General features: G+C 49.2%; 1 protein-coding gene across 13 annotated transcripts in view; it reads left to right on the top strand.

The window, feature by feature from the left end:
* The window catches only part of megf11 (multiple EGF-like-domains 11), a 664461-nt gene that overhangs the window by 401899 nt on the left and 235446 nt on the right, over window positions 1-27116 (top strand). For all 13 annotated transcript variants that reach the window (XR_011933847.1, XR_011933846.1, XM_072470335.1 and 10 more), the window contains 2 exons: window positions 14204-14450; window positions 20054-20174. Coding sequence is in view for 11 of the 13 variants with exons in the window: in XM_072470335.1 (XP_072326436.1) it covers window positions 14204-14450; window positions 20054-20174 (368 nt within the window). In the remaining 2 variants the exon portion in view is untranslated. The remainder of the gene's footprint in view (window positions 1-14203; window positions 14451-20053; window positions 20175-27116) is intronic.

Below are 27116 nucleotides of genomic sequence, written 5' to 3'. Positions count from 1 at the left end.
CAGGGAGTGACAGAGGCATCATAATGGTTGTGTGAAAAGATGTTTAATGTGTCGTACAAACCCCATTCCCGGTGCTGCCGCCTCGCCAGTCCCCCCTCTCCCGGTCCCTCAGTGATCCTCACCGTGACTGGCTCTCCTAGCTCTACCACTGCATCTCGGTGTTTCCCCAGGATGCACAGCTGAGGTGGGGGCAGCCAGCTGCTTACCTCGTCCTGTGGCTTTCGATGCCCCTGGCGGGCATCCTCTGGGGACAGAGAGCCCTGGCTCACTTGTCGGCGGCACACGCACAGCCGTGCCGTCCTGTCCCGTGTGCTGACTGCGAGACGTGAGCTCATCAGAGGGGTGGACCTCGGGGCAGCTGGTGGCCACCATCGCCACTCCAGGGGACGGGTCCGGCTTGGCACCCAGCGCCGAAGACGTGCACCAGGCTCTCCACTGCGGTCGCCACCCTTGTTGGTGTTGTTTTCGGTGCCACTCATTGCCAGCGCCATCTCCTGTGCCCATAGCCTCTGGGACTCCTCCGATTGGCTACGGATCTGCTGGAGTAGCCCTAACAAAAGGGCAGCACGGTAGCACAGTGGTTAGCACATTGCTTCACAGCGCCAGGGTCCCGGGTTCGATTCCTGGCTTGGGTCACTGTCTGTGTGGAGTCTGCACGTTCTCCCCGTGTCTGCGTGGGTTTCCTCCGGGTGCTCCGGTTTCCTCCCACAAGTCCCGGAAGACGTGCTTGTTAGGTGAATTGGACATTCTGAATTCTCCCTCCGTGTACCCGAACAGGCGCCGGAATGTGGCGACTAGGGGCGTTTCACAGTAACCTCATTGCGGTGTTAATGTAAGCCGACTTGTGACAATAAAGATTATTACTATTATTATTATTCTCGCTGAATGTCCCGGCCGCTCCCTATCGTCTCTATCAGCTCCGGGTAACCCTGTTCCAGAGGCTCAGCATCAGGCTGGGACCCAGCTGGGTCCTGGGATCCCGCAGCCCTCCGACTGCTGCCTTGCCCGGGGGTCCTGCCTCCACCTGATGTACACCAGCAGCAGTGTGGTGCTCAGACTGTGCCCCGGAAGCCTGACCACTAACGTTTCCCACCGAGGGGCGTGTCTCTGCGCTGGGGGAGGGCGGAGATGACAGCTGTGCCGCGACTATAACGATGGCACCCTCGGAGCTCTCCTCCGAGGTGTTCTCCGCGGAGTCAGGAGAGGGGTGGCCTGGGATGGGCTGACTCCGTTGGCTGGAGGACCTGCGGGAGAATGGACATGTGGTCAGTGGGAGGGATGGGTCAGTCAGTGAGGAAATAACAACTCACGTGTGACAGGTCCTCTGGGTGGGGCCCGGTGATTCTTCACCTCTGCCGCGTCCGCCAACCTCCGCACGGGTGACCGCTCTGAACGCGGCCAGTCACCTCCAGGCCCGCTCCTCGAAGGAGGTGAGGGTTCTGACCTCTGGCACCCAACCCCCAGTCTGGACCCTCTCCCGCTGGTTATGGGAGGGTTTTCCTGAGGAGACACAGAGAGGGCATCGTTAGCCACACGTGTGGTTCAGTGGTGGGAGAGGGGGTGTGAAGGAGGAGATGGAGGTGGGAGGTTAGGCGGTGAGGCATGGAGGAAGAGCTGGGGTTCGCATAGGGAGTTGGAGGGTGGATACACCCTGGCCGGGGGGGGGGGGGGGGGGGGGGGGAGCATTGGTGTCCACTCACTCGTGCTGCCCGGCGTAGGTTTTCCTGTACTGAAGACCAGTCCGCCTGGTCACACTGCCCGAGCTGACGGCTGCCGCCACCTCATCCCAGGCAGCACTGGCGGCCTTGTAGCTCACCCTCCGGGACCCTCGGGGGAACAGGGCATCTCTCCCGGCCTCCACGCCGTCTAGCAGCCTCCCCAGGTCAGCATGTCCGAATCTTGGGTCTGGTCTCCGCGGTGCCATTGTTGCGAGCTGGCTGGGGTGGGCTGAGCAAGTCCAGCTGAAGTGTTGCTCGACCTTGTTAGCGGGGGGCTGGTGAGCGCGGTCGCCGGCATTTGCGATGAGAAGCCTGTGAGGCCTCGTTAACGTCGAAATATTTCCGGAGAATTGCGCCCTTAGAGGGGAGGTGAGGACAAACGTTTTCACCCCGAGGCTGGTGACCATTTGGAACTCGCTGCCTGAAAGGGTGATGGAGGAAGAGACCCTCATAACATTTCAGAAGTATTTAGATGCACACTTGCAATCCCAGGGCAGGGAAGGCTATGGGCCAAGTACCGGAAAATGGGATTAGAATGGTGAGGTGGATGATTTTGACTGGTGCAGACGGGGTGGGCCGAGGGGCCTTTTATGCGCTGTATGATCCCATGGCGACAGCTACCCAGCATTGTGAAACACTGCCCAGGTATCTCCTGTAGGCATTCTATGGATTCTGACGCTCAGCTTGGGTCCCACCAGGTGCTTCAGTTTCTGACCGCACTACAGCGTTAGTCCAAACATGCTCAGAAGACCTGGGACTGGATTCTCCACTGGCGGGACAGCGGGAGGCTGCCCTCGATGGAAACCCCATTGGCCGACTGCCGGGACGGAGAATCCCGCTATCGGTGGGGGAGCGCCGTACCAGAAAACTGCTCACGGTATTCCAAATGTGGTTTCACCAAAACCCAATATAATTGCAGTTAGTATTTTGTTATGGGCCAGTGTTTAGGGAACCCCAAAGTGTATCATGGAGTTCACCTGACCCACAACCTTTAATAGATTGGGGTATGGGGAGCACACGGCCCACTCTACAGGTGTGGGACAGCAGAAATGGAAAAGTATTTTTTTAAAGCAAAACAATGTTTATTCTGTGAACTCAAGTTAACCTTTTTAAAACATAGTGAACATCTTAGCAACCATCAATTCAAATACAATCCCCACAGAATACAACACTAAGTAACCCGTAAGCTGTCCTTTTAACATCCAGAAGACTTGAGAAACACCTTTTAACAGAAGCACATCAGGTTAAAGTCACTATTGAAAACATTTATAATCCTGAATTCATCAAATGATCAAGAGATAGTCTTTTTATGGCAGAGAGTTCAACAGTACACCTGCTCTGCCTGGCTTCAGCTCCAACACTGAAAACGAAACTAAAACACACCCTGCAGCAAACAGCCTACAACGAAAGTAAAAAGCTGGCAGGCAGCCCAGCTCCACCCACTCTCTGACATCACTGCAGTAGTAGACACCCATTTCTTAAAGGTACTCTCACTACAGATATTTACATACACACCCATTTATAAACACCCATTTCTTAAAGGTACTCTCACATGACAATTTTATATTGCAAGGGGTTTGGAGTACAAGGCCTATTTGTCTTCCTAATTGCCCGCTGTACCTGGAGGCTAACTTTCTGCATTCCTTTAGCGAGCACATTCATTAACATCAATGTTTACAAGCTTCACACCTTTTAAAAATATTAATCTTTTCTGTTCTTATGCCTAAAGTGCATACCTTCACACTAACTCACATTGTACTCAATCTGCCATCTTGTTGCTCACTCACTGAATCATTCACCCACTCCAGCACCCGCACACACTGCATTCCACTGCTTGCCAGGGTTCCTTCAAACTGGACCTTCCCATCCACAACCTCTCGAATCTAAAAGGACCAGCGTGTCAGAGGCATGGGAACACCACCACCTGTAAGTTCCCTCCTTGTCACACATTGTGACTTGGAACGATATCATCAATTATTTACTGTTGCTGGGTCAAAATCCTGGAAATCCCTTCCTCATAATATTGTGGGTTCAGCTACACCGGATAGACTACAATGGCCAAAGAAGGTGGTTCACAATCATCTTTCCGAGACCAGTTAACAATGGTCAATAAATGCTGGCTGTGCTCGTGAAGCTCACGTCCCAAGAACCTCTAGAAAGATGGATCTTTCATGGCCTTGCTCATGATAAACAAAGCTACCTGGGAGGTATAAAATCCTCAACTGTTTTCTTTCCATCCCTTCCACCCATCCTCCACCTTTTCCTCTACACCCCAACTCTCACTACATCACTTAAGTTATCATTTCCAAAATACACCCATACCTTCTTATCATCCTGTTACTGCCAAAGATACTCTCACTCACTCCTATCCCTACCTCTGCCTCTTTATGTTTTAACCATCTCTCAGCCTTTCCCTCCTTCCTGTACATCACTACAGTGTCACTAACTCACCCCGCCCGCTGTTAACCGAGCAGCCACCTTTCCCTCGCTTCTCTTTGTGATTTCGGAGGGTGGGTACTGAGAGATCGGGGCGGGATTCTCCGGTCTCCCAGCCGAGTGTTTCTCAGCGTCGCGCCATTCACTGGCGGCGGGATTCTCTCTTCGAGCTGCTTGTCAACGGGATTTCCCATTGAAGCCGCCCCAACGGGATTTCCCAGCTGGGAAAACTTATGGACAGAGGAGTGGTGCCAGCGGGAAAAGAGAATCCCCCGCGGCTGGAGAATTGCTGCCCAGATTGTTACCTCCCCTCAATTTCAACCTCTATTTGATTCCTTCTTCACAGTAACACCTTCCATTTGTATATTCAATGTCAGCATTTAATGTGTTTGCTCATTCTGCTCACTGCAACATGTTGAAAGTTAATTGTATCAGCTAGCGATCCAATCAGTGAGGAGCCCAGCAGGTTTATTTTTGGCCTGGGAAGACAAGGTCCCAGAAATGTAACTGTGGCTATGACTACACCGATCTTTCCCTCCTCTAAACCCAGGCCTAACTTCCTCTAGCTTTGAGCCAGGCCGCGTTGCCCGATATTGGAGTAGCCCAGAGACAGTGAGCTCCCCCAGGGGCACAATCTATCCTGTACAACTCTTCCACTTCCCACACTAACCATTCCTGTGGTCTTTGTGTGGCAAGACTACAGTTCACTCCTGATTTATGGGTAGTTTCTTTTTAAACACACGCATTAACATTGGGAGGTGGGTTGGAAAAATTATAAATTCATTTTACCGTTGATGGTTAGCCATTAAAAGCGATATTCTCATCCCATCGCCCGGGCCAGACATAAGCATAGGTCTAGAAATTGTAAGTTACTGAGTGAAAATAAACTAATGGACGATCAATATTGAAGCTGAACTCAATAATGGTAAAAGTATTTTGACACAATCTGAAAGAAAAAAAGAAAGGAAAAATGTCAATTTGGGCCAATGTTTGCCGTCCCAGCAGGAAATTGCTAACCGCAGCGTTTTCCTGGTTTAACATTGACATCACATTGAACCAATTTAAGAACAATACTGAATCTGCAAAATCAGGAACATTGCATTATTGGCCCTTAAGTTTCATGTTTTCACATATTTCTGAGCTTGGGAGTGACAGGTTTTGATTAATTATTTCTATGATAGCTGAATCATATAAACTACATCATCATCTCTTACCTGCTTCCCATCAATATCAACCATAAAGTGAGGTTTTTCAAATTACACTTTAATTACCCTTTAGAGATTTTTCAAATTTTAAAAGTGCCTTCAATCTCCAGGATAGAGAATAGAATGAAGATGTTTTACTTATTCGAACTATTATTAACGATACAAACTATTTTCTATTTGATTACATTTTTCTTTTCAGAATTATTGCACGTAATTATCTATCTTAACATTATCATTTCCTATTCTGATATCACTCCAAAGCACAAAAGCCTTGTTTAATGTATAACTGAATATTGACCCTCTTTTACAACCCCAATGGAATTCTCAATTAATTTCTCATGATTGGCCTTTTAGAAAGACCGGATAAGCAAGCTAGATCTTCCCTTTTATAAATGTTCCTCACCGGTTTTTGAATAGGAGCATTCGCCCCAGAGCAGCCCACGCATGAATAGTTCATTAGCTCCTTATCTTCTTCTTCGAGCATTTTCACAAATCTATTTTATTGACAGATTTAGCAAACAGAAGAACGTTTGGCCTCAACACATCAATGAAATCATTGCAACAACAAGTTCAACAAGGTTCTGCTGCAGGTGTGGGACCCCACAAGGCAGGGGAACGAGTAGGAGAGAAGCCTCGATTCTCCAATACAAACATACCAGAAGCTTCTCTTTGACTTTTCTTGGGCGTCATTCTCCGACCCCCCGCCGGGTCAGAGAATCGCCGGGGGCTGCCGTGAATCCTGCCCCCGCCGGTTGCCGAAGTCTCCGGTACCGGATATTCGGCGGGGGCGGGAATCGGGCCGTGCCGGTTGGCGGGCCCCCCAGCTGGATTCTCCGGCCCGGATGGGCCGAAGTCCCGCCGATAAATTGCCTGTCCCGCCGGCGTGGATTAAACCACCTTTTGAACGGTGGGACAAGGCGGCCTGGGCAGGCTCCGGGGTCCTGGGGGGGCGCGGGGCGATCTGACCCCGGGGGGTGCCCCCACGGTGGCCTGGCCCGCGATCGGGGCCCACCGATCCGCAGGCGGGCCTGTGCCGTGGGGGGCACTCTTTCCCTTCCGCCTCCGCCACGGTCTCCACCATGGCGGAGGTGGAAGAGACTCCCTCCACTGCGCATGCGCGGGAAACTGTCAGCGGCCGCTGACGCTCCAGCGCATGCGCCGCCCCGATATGTCATTTCCGCGCCAGCTGACGGGGCAACAAAGGCCGTTTCCGCCAGCTGGCGGGGCGGAAATCCCTCCGGCGTCGGCCTAGCCCCTCAATGTTGGGGCTCGGCCCCCAAAGATGCAGAGCATTCCGCACCTTTGGGGCGGTGCGATGCCCATCTGATTGGCGCCGTTTTGGGCGCCAGTCGGCGGACATCGCGCCGTTTGGGGAGAATTTCGCCCCAGATTCCCGTAACAGCCTCCCCAAACAGGCACCGGAATGTGGCGACTAGGGGCTTTTCACAGTAACTTCATTTGAAGCCTACTTGTGACAATAAGCGATTTTCATTTCATTTCAAGAAATAAATAATTAAAGCCGTTGGGCTGGGGAACATGAAGGCATATGTCAGAGAGAGCCCCAACATATCGTGTGACTGAGCAGGAGTTTTGATCCCACCCGTTCCAAAAAGTAAAGGCTTGGTGGGAAAATGACCTCAAGGCTGCTTTATTCTATATTTTGGACAGTCTTTAATCTTGTGAGAGTAACTTTATATTAAAAAAATGTTTCACTTCAGGGTAAACAGGAAAAAAACATCTCCTCAATTACAAGTATCCCTCAGGTTGGTGAATAATATTCTGTCAAATCCTAACCTTCTACTTAGCTGTACTATCTCTTCATTCATCAGTAAATACAAATGGCCAACTGGAACCTGTCATCCGTGAGTGCAAGGCCCTGCAATCTTTAATCAAAATTATACCGCGAGCCTCTGAAAATTATTGATATCAATGGTTTTCAGTGGTTTATTTTCTACTCCTACTTGTGATTGGCACACAACGTTACAAGATTGATACAGTTGGGGAGCTGAAACTACCTTGAGGGAATTGGTCCAACAGGAGTTTTTATTGGACTTGAAGCAACTGGTGCCAATGTCAGGCAGCAAAAGAAGCGAAACTTTTAATGAACTTTCTCTCATAACCTTTAGACAGTTGCAATGTTCAGGTGTCGTCTGGGGTTATTTCTCTTATCTTAATTTAGAAATGCGAATTTTCTGTGTGCCTGGAAAGTGAAGGTGACAATTCTATGAAGAGGAGAAAAAAGTTCCATTTTTGGAATCCATTGTTTTAATCAAACATCAATTTTGTTGTAAAACAATTTGTAAGAAAGATAAAACTGTCCCCTGCCGGAAATGAGTAATTTCTGTACATTGAGCTTTGTCTGAAATTTCTAAATTGTTGTCTGAAATGTGGTAGTTTTTACTGATACTCAACAGGGACTGATTCAGGCTGACTGAGGCTCGAGTCAACGAGTAGGGAGCGAGGGACTGGAGGAACTCTCCTTCTGAGCTGCATTTAACCTTGCTTTAGCTACTGGTTAAAGGTCAGTCTGCTGATCTACACCGTCGTCAAAATACACGCTTTTTCTGAGCAGACACAGTGAATAATTATCAGGGGAAAATGTCAATGATTAGCCTTCCAGAGCTATGCCCAAGGTGCAGGAAGAGTACACTCACATTTGAAACTGCAAAAGCTATGGGCCCTGGCAACATCCTGGTAACAGTACTGAAGGCTTGTGCTCCAGAACATGCTGCTCCCCAGCCAAGCTGCTCCAGTACGGCTACAATGCTGGCATCTACGCAGCAATATTGGAAATTGCCCAGGTGTGTCTTGTCCAACGAAAAGCAGGACAGATCCAACCCGGCCAATTACCGCCTCATCAGTCTATCCTCGATCATTAGCAAAGTAATGGAAAGAGTCATCGACAGTCGAGTGGCACTTACTCAGCAATAACCTGCACACTGATGCTCAGTTTGGCTCCTGCCAGGGGCACTCAGCTCCTGACCTCACTCCAGCCTTCAATCAATCATTGGCAAGAGAGCTGAACACCAAATCTGAGGTGAAAGTGACAGCCCTTGACATCATAGAATCCATAAAATCATAGAATCCCTACAGTGCAGAAGGAGTCCCTTTGGCCCATTGAATCTGCACCGGCCCTTGGAAAGAGCACCCTACTTAAGCCCATGCATCCACCCCATCCCAGTAACCTCCCCAACCTTTTGGATACTAAGGGGCAATTTAGCCCGGCCAGTCCACCTAACCTGCACATCTTTGGACAGTGGGAGGAAACCGGAGCACCCGGAGGAAACCCACGCACACACGGGGGGAACGTGCAAACTCCGCACAGACAGTCACCCGAGGCCGGAATTGAACCCGGGTCCATGGAGCTGTGAGGCAGCAGTGCTAACCACTGTGCCACCTTGCCACCCCAAAGCAGAAGAGTATGATATCAATGAGCCCTAGCTAAACTGGAGTCAATGGGAATCAGAGGAAAAACTCTCCACTTTATGCAGTCATACCCAGCATTAAGGAAGATGGTTGTGGTGGTTGGAGGTCAATCATCTCAGTCCCAGGGCATCAACAAAGAACAAAGAAATGTACAGCACACGAACAGGCCCTTCGGCCCTCCAAGCCCGTGCCGACCATGCTGCCCGACTAAACTACAATCTTCTACACTTCCTGAGTCCGTATCCCTCTATTCCCATCCTATTCATGCAGGAATTCCTCAGGGTCATGTCTTAGGCCCAATTATCTCCATCAGAAGGTCAGAAGTGGGGATGTTTGCGGATGACTGCACAATGTTCAGCACCATTGACCAGAAACTAAACTGAGCCAGCTATAAAATGCCATGGTTACAAGAACAGGTCAGGAATTCTGCCTGGAATAACTCCGCCTCCTGAGGCCTGTAAGCCTGTCCACCATCTACAAGGCACAAGTCAGGAGTGTGATGGAATACTCTCCACTTGCCTGGATGAGCGCGGCTCCAACAACACTCAAGAAGCTCAACACCATCCAGGACAAAGCAGCCCGTTTGATTGGCTCCCCGTCCACCATCTTCAACATCCACTCCCTCCACCACATTTCACAGTGACTGCAGCGTTTACCATCTACCAGCTGCACTGCACTAACCCCCAAGGCCCCATTGACAGCACCTTCCTAACCTGCGACCACTACCACCAAGAAAGACAAAGGCAGCAGACACCAGGGAACACCGCCGCCTGTAATTTCCCTCCAAGCCACACACCAACCTGACCTGGAAATAAAGCGCCGTTCCTTCGCTGTCTCTGGGACAAAGTCCTGGAACTCCCTCCCACACAGCACAGTGGGTGTACCTACACCACACAGACTACAGCGGTTCCAGAAGGCAGCCCAACACCACCTTATCAAGAAACATACAAAATCAAAGCAGGAGGAGGCCCTTCGGCCCTTCGAGCCTGCTCTGCCATTCATTATGATCATGGCTGATCATCAAGCTCAATACGTAGATCCCGACTTCCCCCCATATCCCTTGGTCCCTTTCATCCCAAGAGCCAAATGTAATTTCTTCTTGAAAGTACACAACGTTTTGACCTCAACTACTTTCTGTGGGAGTGAATTCCACAGATTCACCGCTCTCTGGGTGAAGAAATTTCTCCTCACCTCAGTCCTAAAAGTTTTACCCTTTATCCTCAAACTCTGACAATTAGGCATGGGCAATACATGGTGGCATAGCCAGTGACATCCACATTCCATGAAAGAATGTTTAAAACTTATTTTATGACATAAGTTGTTCCTACTTACCTGCTCCATGTTTATCATAATGAGGTAAATTGCATATTGAACAATTGACTGTGAGGTTCAATGGACAAACTAACTGCTTCAGTCAAGATTCAAACCAAATCGATTACTATTCTAATCACCTTTCTTTCCTGCATGACCACTTCATCTTCATTCGGGCCCAATCAGCATGAAAGCTGATCACAATGCTAAACGTCTTTGTCCAATACATAGTCTGTGGCTTTGCTCGACTTAGGTTGGAGGTTTGGGCAGCATGGTAGCACAGTGGTTAGCACTGTTGCTTCACAGCTCCAGGGTCCCAGGTTCAATTCCCGGCTTGTGTCACTGTCTGTGCGGAGTCTGCAAATTCTCCCCGTGTGTGCGTGGGTTTCCTCCGGGCGCTCCGGTTTCCTCCCACAGTCCAAAGACGTGCAGGTTAGGTGGATTGGCCATGATAAATTGCCCTAAGTGTCCAAAAAGGTTAGGTGGGGTTATTGGGTTACGGGGATAGGGTGGAGGAGTGGGCATTGGTAGGGTGCTCTTTCCAAGGGCCGGTGCAGACTCGATGGGCCGAATGGCCTCCTTCTGCACTGTAAATTCTATGATTCTATGAGTGTGGAATAGGGAATGGTGGGGTCAGGGTAGGAAGTCAGGTGTCAGGGCAGGGAGTTGGGTAGGTCAAGGTCAGGGCTAAGACTGAGGGAGAATGGACATTGGATCTGGGAGTCGGGGAAGTCGGGGGGTGGGGTGAAATGTTGGGGTTGGGGGTAGGGAGGGTGGATACTGGGCTGACGGTGGGGGAAGCCAGGGAAATGCCGAGTATTGGGACTGGAAGTGGAGCTCAGTCTCGGGAGGATTGGGGGTGATGAGTTCCGTTCATGTCGGTTCCACATTCAGATATGAACCTAGACCTGGTTCCCCAGAGTCCAATTGTGCTGACTGCCTCATAGCAAACCTCAAACAGGTGTCCAGTCTCTTGTTGAGAATGCAAAGGACTTGGTGTCGGCTTTACATCTGAATAAAAGACACATATTTTCCCCCCACCCAGTTTGGTAGGCGTTGCATTACCAGCCTCTTCTCTGCCACCATAGTGGAACCTTAAACCTCAGTTGCGACTGGAAACAGGATGCTGCACACATTAATCTGTAGGCTGCAAAGTTTTGTGAGAGAGTGTGAATGTAGACTGGGCTGCAAAGAGAGAACACTGTTTAGATTACACTATCCTGTAAAACAGCAGCTGCCCATTCAGACCCTACGGGCACGATCCAACGGCCACGCTGTGCCGGAAAAGCAGCTCGCCACGGTGCAGCGTGCCCGGTGAAAACCGGGAGACCCCATTCCCGGGATCTACCCGGCTCGCAATGCCTTGCGAGATTCAATGCAGTCTCGCAAGACGTTGCGATGTGAATCTCGCTCACAATGGGCGGGATCACTTTTTGGCAAATCTGCATATTAGAGCGAGACAGTAAGCCTCACTCTAATGTGCAGATTCCCGAGGTACCTGAGGCTTTGGGACCTCGGGCGAGCGCCGTTCAGCACTGATCCCCACAAACGGGGACCAGACGGAACGGCACTCGTGGGGGTCTCCCAGGGGATCGGAGGCCCCCAGTTGCATGCCTTTTGGGAAGGGTGGTGCCCTGGCACTGCCGGTGCCACCTGGGTACTGTGGCCACCCGGAGGTCGGGGATTCTTTTTGGGACCTCGGAGATTGGCCGGTGTCCCAATCTCTCGCTACAATGGGGCATTCCTGCGAGCTGAGCTCCCTGTTGTAAAAAACGGGGATCTATGTGGCCTTGGTCGCACGTTCCCTGTTCAGGTCCCTTATTCAAACGAGTCGCGTTGAATAGCCACATGTTTCTTGGCACTGCGAGTCGCCGGGAAACTCGCGGCTAAACGCACTTGCTCGGGGACCTTATTCCCTTTTGGGAAGATTGCGTCCTACCGTGAGTAAGAGCACCTTAATAAAACAAAGCATTTTCAGGTTTAAATCATTGTAATTGATCGAACTCTGCCCAGGGTGGACTGATGCACATACAGCTATTTCCTCATTTATTTAACCGTAATTCTAAAATAAGACGCATGTTGAATACCATATACATTTCACCAATACACACGCTTATTGAAATTACGAAACTAATCATCCCTAATAGTGGTTTACGAATATTACGGAATAAAATACCTCTAGTGTTCATTTTTAACAGAACAAAATTGCCAACTCAGCACTATTTCATTTTGCTGTTCACAAAGGACTTTAGCTTCGATCATTTAAATATTGAACAGGAAAGCAGATTCCACACAAATCATTAGTGAAGAATTGCATTGTCACCAAACTAATTCTAAACTAATACTCAGCTGGTCAAGCAGCACTTGTGGAGTAAGAAGAAGAGAGTAACCTTGTGACCTGTTAACTGTTCACCTTGGTCAGATGGTGAGTGTTGTTGGTGCTGTGGTTGGCCCATTTCCCAATGTTCTTTCCTGTGGTGAGAAGCAGTCATGCATTGGACAGTTTTATTGTGGCACCAGTTTGAGGTTTGAAACCATTATAGGAACAGGAGGAGACCACCACTCCTCCAAATCTATTCTGCCATTCGGACATATCATGGCTGATTTGTGTCTGAACTCCTACCACCTACCATGGTTCTGTATCTTAACGCTAACCTATTCAGCTTTGATTTGACATTTTCAGCTGGCCTCCTCTCATAATACACATTTACATAAAACTCCATAAATTCACTTTGATAGGGGCAAAGACCTCGAGCACTGACCTCGTGACTGTGGATAGTGCTCACTCAGCCATTTATCCCTCTGAGGTGGGTCAGATGAGCCTCACCATGTGGAAGAGATTAAAAGGCTACAGGAGATTTCAGGGACTCTGGGCGGCGTTTGTTCTGCCATCATCACGATGATTTTCAGACGTTCTTTGTTGCCAGCAATACAAATCGAGACCAGCAGCACCTCGTCTATCAGTCGGTGTCAATGAGTCGAGCCTCGCTCTCTTGCCTTTCATGTATCGAATCCCAGGCTGGTTTAGCTCAGTGGGATAGACAGCTGGCTTGTGATGCAGAACAAGGCCAGCAGCGCGGGTTCAATTCCCGTGCCAGCTGAGAATTCTGAATTCTCCCTCTGTGCACCCGAGCAGGAATGTGGCGACGAGGGGATTTTCACAGTAACTTCATTGCAGTGTTAATGTAAGCCTACTTGTGACAATAAAGATTATTTAACTTAATTATTTTTCATTGAGAAAATGTAAGCAGATGACCTATTCCAATGCTGCCTTGTCAAATTGATAACTTTAGTTGACTCGCTGCGATAACCCCGATGAGGACCATGGGCAAATCATAATTGATCTTCCCCGAGGACCCGTGGAGTACAAGTTCCCCAGACAGGGGGAGGAAGTCAACCGCCTGAGGCTCATTATGCATGACATGATATGTATATTGACTGGGACAGAGTTAACAAGTTAATGATAAGAGGGAACCACAGATCAGTCATATATATATATATATCATGTGACTTCTGGGATTCAGGGTAGAAGGTGTTTAGACATAAGAGAGATCAGTTGCGTATTCGAGAGTTCTGTAGGTAGAGGCAGCATAGTTTAATTTAGTAACCTTATACTTTAGGAATACGTTCGAATCTTATAATTATGGTGTTACTAAATTAGTTTTGTTAGTTAACAAGACTTGTTGTTCTTTGTTCAACACTACGCATCAAGCCACCCAGGTGAAGCAAAGCAGAGAACATCACAATGCACTGAAATAAAAACTGGCCCAAAGCAGGCCCTAGACAGATGGGTCCTTCCAGGAATGTACCGGGAGCGAGATGCTGCTTCACGCAGAACTTTGGACAGAGTTAAAATAATTAATGTTCAATTTTCACCTGCTCCCTCAAGTTACTAAATAGACCTTTTGATTTCTTTCTCTTTCTTTAAGCTCTTAAAGCTCCTCTTTTTCACACTTTAATTTGGTGAGCTGACTGATTAGGGAAAAGTCGTTTCAGGGCATTGCCTTGCCCTGGAGCAGTACGGTCGAATTTCAGCGCACGATTCAGTCACATAAATCATAATAGTCTATCCTTTGCTATTTTAATGTGTCTTTTCTCCCCACACAGGCTGTGACAGTGAACACTGGGGACCACACTGCAATAACCGTTGTCAATGCCAAAACAAAGCACTGTGTAACCCCATCACCGGGGCCTGTGTCTGTGCCGATGGGTATGAGGGATGGCGATGTGAAGAACCCTGTGACCATGCACGTTATGGCAAAGAATGTCAGTATAAGTGTCAGTGCCAAAATGCAGCAACTTGCAATCATGAGACTGGGGAATGCCATTGTTCACCAGGTTACACTGGTGCCTTGTAAGTATATGTTCACTAGAGTTCTCAATTACACAGGAACACGTGAAATAGGGACAGGGGTAGGCCAGAAGGCCCACCCAGGCAGTTCTGCCATTCAATACGAACATGGTTGAGTTTGGTCTTCAACACCATTTTTCCCACCCGCACCCCATGTCCCGTAATTCCCTGAGAGATCCACAATCTGTCTATCCCAACTTTAAATGTATTCAACGATGGAGCATTCAGGACCCTTTGAGTGAAGTAATTTCCCCGTATCTCAGTCCTAAATGATCGTCCCCTCATCCTGGGTCTGCGTTCCCCTGTTTAGACTGACCTGATCAATACTACACCCCTGTATGCTTTACCCGATGCCTCTATGTAGTTACATTGTGTATCCTGTGTTGCCCTATTATGTATTTTCTTTTTATTTTATTTTATTTTCATGTACTTAATGATCTGTTGAGTTGCTCGCAGAAAAATACTTTTCACTGTACCTTGGTACACTGACAATAAACAAAATCCAATCCAAGACTCCCAACCTGGGGAAACAATGTCCCAGTATTCAACCTATCAACTCCTTCAGAATTCTGTAGGTTTCGATGACATCGCCTCATAATCCAGAATACGTAAGGCCAATTCACTCCGCTTCTCATTATAGGACAACTCCATATGCTGGACCAATTTAGTGACCTTCACTGTACCCTCTCCAATGGGAGTATATACTTCCTTCAATGTGAAGACCAAAACTGCACACAGTGGCTGCGGGAGTCTTCTGGTCCCAGTGCTGTCCATAGTGCCTGTTGGGTTCAGCCCAGAAGATCCCACCAGGGTGAATGGCCAGAAGATTCCAGGCTGCATTCCAGATCTGCTCTCATCAAAACCCTGTACAACCGTGGCAATTATATTTGGGGATTTAAAAAAAAGAAATTTCTATTTTAATTAGGGGGCAATTTAGCCTGGCCAATCCACCTACCCTGCACATCTTTGGGTTGTGGAGGTGAAACCCAACCCAGCAGACACGGGGAGAATGTGCATACTCCACACGGACAGTGACCCGGGGCCGGGATCGAACCCAGGTCCCCAGGACCTTGTTGCCGTGAGGCAGCAGTGCTAACACCTGCGCCACCATGCATTTTGGGATTGAATTTTGAATCTATGTAGATATTTGAATAAAAATTTGATTTATTCATCACTTTCCCATGGTAGTATAGAGTTTAAGAAACTATATAGTGAAGGAAGACTCACTTGTACAATGTGTTGTGTTATGCTGCTTCGGATAACACAGGCTGCTTCCTTGATGTAGTCTCTACGAAAGGATGCTCCAGACTACGAAATGAGTTCAACGTGTTTATTGAACTATTAGCACAATTCTTAAATGAGTTCGATACTCTGCTAATCCACCTCTCTAGTAACTCAGTCTAACTATACCAGCTTGCTCTAAGCCACGTGCTGGGGTGTGATGCTGCTGATCGACCCTGTCTAACTCTCTAGATACCTGTCTGTGGAAAGAGGCAGAGCCTGCGTGCCCTGTCCTTTTATATGGGTCGTGTAGCGCCCCCTTGTTATAATGCCACCTCTGGGTGTCCTGATTATCCATTGGTTGTGTCCTGTTCTAATGACCCATTGGTTGTATGTCTGCATGTCATGACATCTCTGGTGTTCCCTCTAGTGGTTACTCAGTTGTAGTGTATTTACATTAACCCCTTGTGTATATACAGTGATGCACATCACTATACAATGTTCTCTATAACGTTACAGTTCACAGTGATGCTCCAGCACACATTATCACTCTCTTTTTCCGGAATTGTCACCTCACCCATTTCCATGGCAAATGTTTAGCAGTTTCAGGTGAGTTTTCCTGCATCCAGGTACATTGAAACTGAATCTTAACTCCAACAACAGTGGGGTTGGAATCAGGTTAAAGTTAAAACTTTTTTAAAAATCAGGCCTGACCCCAACCACATCCAAATTTAACACAAATGGGACAAAGGAACTGACAGGTTGGCAGTTTATATTTTTTAATATAAATTTAGAGGACCAATTATTTTTTCTCCAATTAAGGAGCAATTTAGCATGGCCAATCCACCCACCCTGCACATCTGTGGGTTGTGGGGGTGAAACCCACGCAGACACGAGGAGAATGTGCAAACTCCACACGGACAGTGACCCAGGACCAGGATTCGAATCCGGGTCCTCAGCGCCGTAGGCAGCAATGCTAACCACTGTGCCACCGTGCTGCCCTAAACAGGTTGGCAATTTAAATGAAGTCTCGGGCAAGAGGCTCAGATTGAACCTTCTTTCCAGATTTAGGCCTGGCTTAGCTGAATTTCCCTTCGGAAATTGCCAACTAATTGCCAACTTCCGGGAAATGGAAGTTCTTTTACCACACTGTTAGTGGGCAAGGAAGTGCAGGAGCACCTTCCTCAGGAGCCAAGTTTCCCCTCTCCCCACCTCATGCAAGATCCCTCAGGAGATTGGGAGCAACCCCGCCTCTCCACTGCACTCACCCCACTCCCCCCACAATAATGATCGGCTCCTGTTCACCCCCAGCAGCAGTCTCCTCACTCTGAAGTGCCTGACTTGAAGCCAAGCTTGTCAATCAGGTTTAGCTCAGTGGGCTGGGCAGCTGGTTGGTGATGCAGAGCGAGGCCAACAGTCTGGGTTCAGTTCCCGTACCGGCTGAGGTTGTTCATGAAGGCCCCGCCTTCTCAACCCTGCCCCTCGCCTGAGGTGTGGTGACGCTCAGGTTAAATCACCACCAGTCACCTCTCCCCCTCAAAGGGGAAAGCAGCCCATGTTCATCTGGGACTATGGTGACTTTGATTTATAAATATTTCATGTACATTTGCCTTCTCTTTCTTGGTTGTGTTTCTCATTTATGTATTGCCACACCGTTCACTATTACCAGGTTTGCCACACCGTTCACTATTACCAGGTTTGCCACACCGTTCACTATTACCAGGTTGAGAGTAACACTATTATTGTCGCCAGCTGTTAATTGACATGAAAAGATGTAAGAGAAGTATCCAGAGCTGACATGATCTCTCTGTTATCTTTCTTCCCCCACAACTATGGGGCAACTCACTTTCCTTGTTTGCCTGGTTGAGTACATTTGAAACGGCAAACCCACTTTGAGATGCGATGTCAGTGTAGCAATCCACCACATCTCAAGATATCCTCTTATTCAGGGTGGAACTCCTCCGCTGACTGGAGTGCGACCTCCCCTGGGAAATGGGGAAAACATTCTTTACAGTCGATGATTAGTCACTGCAGAATGTGTAGCAAATTCTCCCGCTTATTGGTAACGCTGGAGGAACTCACCCAGAGAATCTCTTGCTTGTTTAACAAAAAGCATTATGCATGATTCTGAGGAATCCAAGTCCCAGTAGATTGCAAATGTTCACAAGTATTATATCTGAATGTATTGTTACTCATTAGAAACCAGCTTTCAGACATTCCTTCATGTTTGTGACTGGATGTCACTTACTTACCACAGGCCTCAGACAGCAAGCAGCAAAATAACACAATTACCCACTGACAACAAATGTCAAATAAGTAGCATTTGCCCAACACACAAACTTGTGTCTGAACACAATTTGTAAACAAAGCTATCACTATATTGTCTGCATGCATACCGTTGAAATGTTTGTGCTGTATAATTAAACTGGTTAAATCCTCTCTTCCATTGTCATTCGTCACTGTAGAGGATCAAAGTTAATTTTGAGCCAGTAAGCAAGTGCGAAAATAGATGTACAAACTGGCGAAAACTATAGGGTGGGGGGGGGGGGCTCACAAGTATGTTTACATTAACACTGCAGTGAAGTTACTGTGAAAAGCCCCTAGCCGCCACATTCCCGCACCTGTTCGGGTACACGGAGGGAGAATTCAGAATGTCCAATTCACCTAACAGCACGTCTTTCGGGACTTGTGGGAGGAAACCGGAGCACCCGGAGGAAACCCACGCAGACACGGGGAGAACGTGCAGACTCCGCACAGACAGTGACCCAAGCCAGGAATCGAACCTGGGACCCTGGCGCTGTGAAGCAACAGTGCTATCGTGCTGCCCATATAAAGTTGCTCTGAACGAACGTTAGGAGACCAACACCTGTCCTGCAGTCCCTCCAAAATCTGGCAGAATGTGTGTTGCGCATATCTGTGGTAATGTCACTGAATGGATGATCCAGAGGCCTGGGTTACTGCTCTGGAGACACTTTAGGGACGCTCTGGGGGGTCATGGTTCAAATCCCATCATGGCAGCTGGTGGAATTTGAATTCAATTAATTAATAAATCAGTAATGGTGATTCCGAACTATCAATTGTTGTAAAAACCCATCTGGTTCACTTTGGAAATCTGCTGCCCTTACCCGGTCTGGTCTACATGTGACTTCAGACCCACAGCAGTGTAGTTGATTCTTAAATGTCCTCTGAAGTGGGCCAGCAAACCACTTGGTTCAAGGGCAATTAGGGATGGAGAACAAACGCTGACCTTATCATGAAAGAATAAAGGGGAAAAAATGCTCTTTTCATTCAGAGACCACCACCAAAGATTTACTATAATGAGGATCAATTCCTCTCCCTTCCTCAATCCACTCTCTCCCCGGATATACCTGGGCCCACCGTCCGTGTCAAAACTGTCCCAAACTGGTGTCCTTAAAAGCAACAAATATCCAGATGTCCAATCCAGCATGTACGTACACTAAACACTTCCAAAATCAGGCTACAGAAAGGACTGTGTGGGCTGTTTCTGGTCCAATTTGAATTATTTTATTTTTTATTTGTCCAATTAAGGGGCAATTTAGCGTGGCCAATTCACCCGCTCTGCACATCTTTGGGCGGACACGGGGAGACTATGCCAACTCCACACGGACAGTGACCCGGGGCCGGGATCGAACCCGGGTCCTCAGCGCCGTGAGGCAGCAGTGCTAACCACACCGCCACCATGCCGCCCCTCTGATCTGAATAATAATACCGTGCTCAGTTTCGCACTCTTCAATCTTTAGGTATTAAATTACCAAAAGGAAGAATCTCTGATACTGAACATTTACACAATGCATAAAAATATTGCCCAAAGGCTTTCTCTCTTGTGTAAGTTTCTCATGTATCCTGTCCTTAACAATAAAATAAAACATCTTACACTACTGAAACTGAGCTCTGAAGTTGATTCAATCAATAGTATGTTAGCAGCATAAAACACTAGAGGCAAGATAATGATAATCCCACAATATTAAAAATGGTAAAAATGCCTCCAAATGTGTCAGAATGCATAGTTTTCACATGTTTTTTTTTCATTCTTTTTCATTATCTTTCTCTCTTTCTGCCTTGCTCTTTCTCTTTCTCCCCTTCTTCCTTCCTTTCTCTCTCTCTCCATCCTTCTTGCTCTAACCCAGCAGCAAGCACAAGGTGACCAGCTGTTGAAATATTATGGCAGAGAAAGAATTCTTACTACGAAATGCACACTTGGTTCAATGATCATTATCGGATTCAATAACTCCAGCTTCGTCCAACTGAGTTTTTCACCTTGTTAGTTATATTTAGATTGGAATGCTAGCCTATTTGATGAAGCTTTATATAGTTTCAGTTCAATATTGTGATAACCGACAATATTGCCTGCTCTTGCTCTGCAGTTGTGAAGAACACTGCCCTGCTGGAAGGCACGGAGCCCAGTGTGAGTTACGGTGTCCATGTCAGAATGGAGGTAAATGCCACCACATCACCGGGGAGTGCGCTTGTCCAGCTGGCTGGATGGTATGTAAAAAAACAAATGGTTCCTTCATATACTTTGTTGTAATCACCTGAAGATTCTGAGAAAAACCCCTTGACCTGAAACATTGGGCATGATTTTCCCACCGCGTTACGCCCGATGCCAATCCCGTTACCTCGGGTTGATAGCGGGAGAAGCCTAAACGGGTTTTGCGCTGGGCGGCGAGCCGCGCGCGGTGCACCCGACCCACTGTGCCCGACACGATCCGGATCATGCCCTCGCTGGGCACGATGCACATCAGCATATTTAAATGAGTCATTAAACTCCTTTAAATACACACAGCCCGTTGGAATCCACAGTCTCCCGGCTCCCGGTATTCACCAATCCCACTGGCCAGGCCTCACGCTGGCACAAATTAGTATTGGGCGCACTTTTACCACCCCGTTGTGCCCGGCACCGATCTTGTTGTGCCGAGCGCATGGCGGGGGAGGCCCAAATTGGGGGACAAAACTGCACACAAGTCACCTGACCTATGGCGCCCGACACGATCTCGTAATGATATGGCTCATTTAAATATGCACGGCCTATTTGTGGCCACATTGTCCCGGCGCCCAGGAGACACGGCTGCACTGGTGAGGCCTCACCAGGCCCCGGTTAGGTCTGGTCCCCACAAGCGTAGACCAGACGTAATGGCCACTCGCGCGTCTCGGAGGCAATTGAAGCCCCCCGGTTGGTCGGGGATAGGGCAGCACACTGGCACTCCCCCAGCACCTTGGCACCCTGGCTGGGGTGCCCGGGGCATAGCGGTGGGACGGGGCCCGAGAGGGGCAATGCCCATGAAAAGGGAGGTATGAAGGTTAGGGAATGAGAGCGGCATGTGGCGCAGTGGTTAGCACTGGGACTGCGGCGCTGAGAACCCGGGTTTGAATCCCGGCCTTGGGTCACTGTCCGTGTGGAGCTTGCACATTCTCCCCCACAACCCAAAGATGTGCAGGGTAGGTGGATTGGCCACGCTAAAATTGCCCCTTAATTATAATTGGGTACTCTAAATGTTTTTTAAATGAAGGTTGGGGAATGAAAGGGTGGGGGGGGGGGGGGGGGGGCGGCCTGAATGGGGTATGCTCACTTGGGGGGGGGGGGGATGAAGCCGACAAGGATGGATGGGAGTGGGGCCAGGTCATCCTATCCTAGGTGATGGGGGGTGGGGGGAATCACATGGACATTTAGTGATTGGGGGTGGGAGTTGCCCCTCCGGTGTCGAGGATTGGGGTGTTGCCCATGTCTTCGAGGGGGGTCCTGGGTGGGGGACCCACAACCTAACTTTGAGATCTGGACATCTTTCAGAAAGAGTTCCGCGATCTCTGAGGAGCCGGTTCTGTTCCCCACTGCAGAACAACATTTCAAAGTGTGGGATTTTTCAGTGTGAGAGTGTGATTTTCCCCAAAAGGGAACAAAGTCCGTTTAGCCGCATGTTTCCGGCACTCACAGTGTAGACAAACACATAGCGCGTCAACACGACTCACATTGGATAAAGGACCAGAAAGGGGACCGCGACCAAGCCCCGTTCTTTACAATCGGGAGCGCTGCTCGCCGTTTATGACGGCACTTACTGCCGAAAATAAACCCCCACGAGCTTCTCGCCATCACTGGCTGTCTCGCCGTCTGATTCACCAAACCCGTACCTCGGCGTCTCGCCGCTAATGAGGGGAAGCTGTTTTTAAACGCCATCTCGCCACTCATTCCAGTCAGCACACAAGCCTGGCAGCGCTCCTCGCTTTGGGGATGCCAGCCTGGCCAGGCTTCTCAACGCCATCAATGAGAGACAAGCGATCCTGTTCCCTCGAGGGTGTCAGAGGACCAGCAACAGGGCCAGCGCTGGCACCTGGGAGGGCAGTGGCAGAGACTGTCAGTGGGGGCAGCATGACCATGTCAGAAGACCAACGACCTCCACAGAACTGCAAAGGGTAATTTACCACTTCTGTCCTTGCATCAGTTGTCCCTGCCACCCCCCAAATTGCCAAACTGGCCCCCAGGTGACCTGTCTCAAGTGAGTTGTTCATGCCAGTCAAACTGATACTTCCCTCTCCCTGACCACATGACCATTGTCTCGCAGGATGACTATCTGCTGGGACCAGCCCACCTGAAGCCCCCCACCACCCAAGAGAACACCTTGAAGGAGAGCTCTGCGGAGGACACCATCAGGCATCACAGCTCTTACCCCCAGCTTCCACCAACACAGAGGCACACCCCTGGGTGGGCAACATTAGTGGACAGGCTTAGGGGTTCAACCTGATGAGCACCACACAGTTGCTGATGCACATCAGGTGGAGGCAGAAACATCCAAGGCAGACAGCAGTCGGAGGTCTGCTGGATCCCAGGCCTCTGCTGGGTCCCAGTCACAAGACGAGCTTCTGGGAAAGGTTGTCCCAGAGCTGATGTAGATGATAGGACACAGTCGTGAGATTCAGGACGGATGTCAGCGACATTCCAGCAAGCAAAGTTTAAGGGTCACAAGTAGGCTTACGTTAACATTGCAATGAAGTTACCGCCAGCAAGTGCATAGACGATTGGAGGAATCCTATAGTCTGTGGGCTCAGGAGATGGCGCTGACAATGTGTGGCACTGAGGCCAACAGTGCTAGGGTGGCAACCGCAGTGGAGAACCTGGATGACCATGTCAGTGCCTGGAGTGGTGGTGCCCAAGGTATTGCTGTGAGGACCATGACTGAGGGCCTTGACATCATGTCCCAGTCGATAGGCCTCCGAAAAGTTCCAGAGATGTAGAGGAGAGGATTGCAAAAATGCTTCTGGATAGGAGCGAAAGCAACAGGGTAGTTGTTATGGGGGACTTTAACTTTCCAAATATTGACTGGAAACGCTATAGTTCGAGTACTTTAGATGGGTCCGTTTTTGTCCAATGCGTGCAGGAGGGTTTCCTGACACAGTATGTATATAGGCCAACGAGAGGCGAGGCCATATTGGATTTGGTACTGGGTAATGAACCAGGACAGGTGTTAAATTTGGAGGTAGGTGAGCACTTTGGTGATAGTGACCACAATTCGATTACGTTTACTTTAGTGATGGAAAGGGATAGTTATATACCGCAGGGCAAGAGTTATATCTGGGGGAAAGGCAATTATGATGCGATGAGGCAAGACTCAGGATGCATTGGATGGAGAGGAAAACTGCAGGGGATGGGCACAATGGAAATGTGGAGCTGTTCAAGGAACAGCTACTGCGTGTCCTTGATAAGTATGCACCTGTCAGGCAGGGAGTAAGTGGTCGAGCAAGGGAACCGTGGTTTACTAAAGCAGTCGAAACACTTGTCAAGAGGAAGAAGGAGGCTTATAAGAACATAAGAACTAGGAGCAGGAGTCGGCCATCTGGCCCCTCGAGCCTGCTCCGCCATTCAATGAGATCATGGCTGATCTTTTGTGGACTCAGCTCCACTTTACGGCCCGAACACCATAACCCTTAATCCCTTTATTCTTCAAACAACTATATATCTTTATCTTAAAAACATTTAATGAAGGAGCCTCAACTGCTTCATTGGGCAAGGAATTCCATAGATTCACAACCCTTTGGGTGAAGAAGTTCCTCCTAAGCTCAGTCCTAAATCTACTTCCCCTTATTTTGAGGCTGTGCCCCCTAGTTCTGCTTTCACCCGCCAGTGGAAGCAACCTGCCCGCATCTATCCTATCTATTCCTTTCATAATTTTATATGTTTCTATAAGATTCACCTCATCCTTCTAAATTCCAACGAGTACAGTCCCAGTCTACTCAACCTCTCCTCGTAATCCAACAGCTTCAGCTCTGGGATTAACCTAGTGTCATCTTATGTAAAGATGAGACATGAGGGTTCAGTTAGGGCGCTCGAGAGTTGCAAGTTAGGTAGGAAAGACCTAAAGAGAGAGCTAAGAAGAGCCAGGAGGGGACATGAGAAGTCTTTGGCAGGTAGGATCAAGGATAACCCTAAAGCTTTCTATAGATATGTCAGGAATAAAAGAATGACTAGGGTAAGAGTAGGGCCAGTCAAGGACAGTAGCGGGAAGTTGTGCGTGGAGTCCGAGGAGATAGGAGAGGTGCTAAATGAATATTTTTCGTCAGTATTCACACAGGAAAAAGATAATGTTGTTGAGAAGAATACTGAGATTCAGGCTACTAGACTAGAAGGGCTTGAGGTTCATAAGGAGGGGGTGTTAGCAATTCTGGAAAGTGTGAAAATAGATAAGTCCCCTGGGCCGGATGGGATTTATCCTAGGATTCTCTGGGAAGCTAGGGAGGAGCTTGCTGAGCCTTTGGCTTTGATCTTTAAGTCATCTTTGTCTACAGGAAAAGTGCCAGAAGACTGGAGGATAGCAAATTTTGTCCCCTTGTTCAAGAAGGGAAGTAGAGACAACTCCGGTAACTATAGGCCAGTGAGCCTTACTTCTGTTGTGGGCAAAATCTTGGAAAGGTTTATAAGAGATAGGCTGTATAATCATCTGGAAAGGAATAATTTGATTAGCGATAGTCAACATGGTTTTGTGAAGGGTAGGTTGTGCCTCACAAACCTTATTGAGTTCTTTGAGAAGGTGACCAAACAGGTGGATGAGGGTAAAGCAGTTGATGTGGTGTATATGGATTTCAGTAAAGCGTTTGATAAGGTTCCCCATGGTAGGCTACTGCAGAAAATACGGAGGCATGGGATTCAGGGTGATTTAGCAGTTTGGATCAGATATTGGCTAGCTGGAAGAAGACAAAGGGTGGTGGTTGATGGGAAATGTTCAGACTGGAGTCCAGTTACTAGTGGTGTACCACAAGGATCTGTTTTGGGGCCACTGCTGTTGGTAATTTTTATAAATGACCTGGAGGAGGGCGTAGAAGGATAGGTGAATACATTTGCAGATGACACTAAAGTCGGTGGAGTTGTGGACAGTGCGGAAGGATGTTACAAGTTACAGAGGGACATAGATAAGCTGCAGCGCTGGGCTGAGAGGTGGCAAATGGAGTTTAATGCAGAAAAGTGTGAGGTGATTCATTTTGGAAGGAATAACAGGAAGACAGAGTACTGGGCTAATGGTAAGATTCTTGGCAGTGTGGATGAGCAGAGCGATCTCGGTGTCCATGTACATAGATACCTGAAAGTTGCCACCCAGGTTGAGAGGGTTGTTAAGAAGGCGTATGGTGTGTTAGCTTTTATTGGTAGAGGGATTGAGTTTCGGAGCCATGAGGTCATGTTGCAGCTATACAACACTCTGGTGCGGCCGCATTTGGAGTATTGTGTGCAATTCTGGTCGCCGCATTATAGGAAGGATGTGGAAACATTGGAAAGGGTGCAGAGGAGATTTAACAGAATGTTGCCTGGTATGGAGGGAAGATCTTATGAGGAAAGGCTGAGGGACTTGAGGCTGTTTTCGTTAGAGAGAAGAAGGTTAAGAGGTGACTTAATTGAGGCATACAAGTTGATCAGAGGATTGGATAGGATGGACAGTGAGAGCCTTCTTCCTCGGATGGTGATGTCTGGCACGAGGGGACATAGCTTTAAATTGAGGGGAGATAGATATAAGACAGATGTCAGAGGTAGGTTCTTTACTCAGAGAGTAGTAAGGACGTGGAATGCCCTGCCTGCAACAGTAGTGGACTCGCCAACATTAAGGGCATTCAAATGGTCATTGGATAGACATATGGATGATAAGGGAATAGTATCGATGGGCTTTAGAGTGGTTTCACAGGTCGGCGCAACATCGAGGGCCGAAGGGCCTGTACTGCACTGTCATGTTCTATGTTCTATGTTCAATGAGGGACATGTCCCAGTCACTGAGGACCATTGCTGAGGGCGTCGACACTGTGGTGTAGACAATGAGGAGCCCCCAGGACTGGCAGAGCTAGATGACTCAGAGACTTTTGGAGCTCACTCCAGCTGCCCCTCCTATGCCCCTCCAGGGCCCTACGGCACCATCAGGGAGAGAGAAGCACTGGAGGCCAACCTGGGAACTGCCACCAAGGAGATGACAGCAGTCTCCAGTTCTTCTGAATTCCCCCCTCCTAACACCGGCGCACCTCCGAGCAGCGTAGAACAGGATGGCACGGTCTGCCCGTCAGACCAGTAAGTCAGCTGGGACCTCCAGCTCCAGGCACCCCAGCGGACATCCGCCAAGGGCACCAAAGGCCACAGACCGGGGAAAGTAGCAGGCTGCCTCCACATCTGCTATGAGGACGAGGGGGAGGTTGAGGGAAATGAGTGGAGGGGGAAGGGGGAACAGATGGAAATGGGGGGGAGGGGGCATTGGAGGGAGGGGAAGGAGGGCAATGGGGTGAGGGGGATGGGGAATGGAGGGAAATGGGGGGAGGGGGTATTGGATGGAGGGGGAGGAGGGCAATGGGGTGAGGGGGATGGGGAACGGAGGGAAATGGGGGAGGGGGTATTGGGGGAGGGGGGAGAGGGCAATGGGGTGAGGGGGTATTGGGGGAGGTGAAGGTGGGAAATGGAGGAGGGGGATTGAGGGAAAGGTGAAGGAGGGAAATGGGGAAGGGGGGATTGGAGGGGGAAGGTGGGATTGAGGGGAGGGAAGGTAATGGGGGTGAGCTGACGGACACAGCCTGGCCCAAGAGAATCTGGTGAGGATGAGGGCCTCCCTGGTCCCAGGTGGCATGGTGCCCACCAGATGGGCCAGGGACAGGAAGGGAGGGGTCTGGGGCACTGCGGTGTTCCGGCACCTGCCCTGTGGGGGTCACTGGCATGGGCCCCATCACCTCCTCCACCATCGGGGTCTGTGATGTCCCGCGGGCTACTCCTTGGGTTGGGGCTGCAACTGGAGCGGGTTTCAGGGGCTCCCCCGCCACCTGGCGCTGCCAGTCCTGGAGGCCCCCTCCCGTCATGACCAGGGTCTCAATGCTCGTGGCCATGGAGCACAGGGATTGGCCCACCTCCCCCTGGGACTGTGCCACGTCCCTATGTGACTGGCTTAGGTCAGCCAGCACCCGGGGGTGCAGCATGTAGTGACT

Source organism: Scyliorhinus torazame, chromosome 12 (assembly GCF_047496885.1).
Source record: "Scyliorhinus torazame isolate Kashiwa2021f chromosome 12, sScyTor2.1, whole genome shotgun sequence".
Taxonomy (NCBI): Eukaryota; Metazoa; Chordata; class Chondrichthyes; order Carcharhiniformes; family Scyliorhinidae; genus Scyliorhinus; species Scyliorhinus torazame.
Note: the sequence above shows the minus strand (reverse complement) of the source record. Positions and strands in the feature narration are given on the sequence as shown.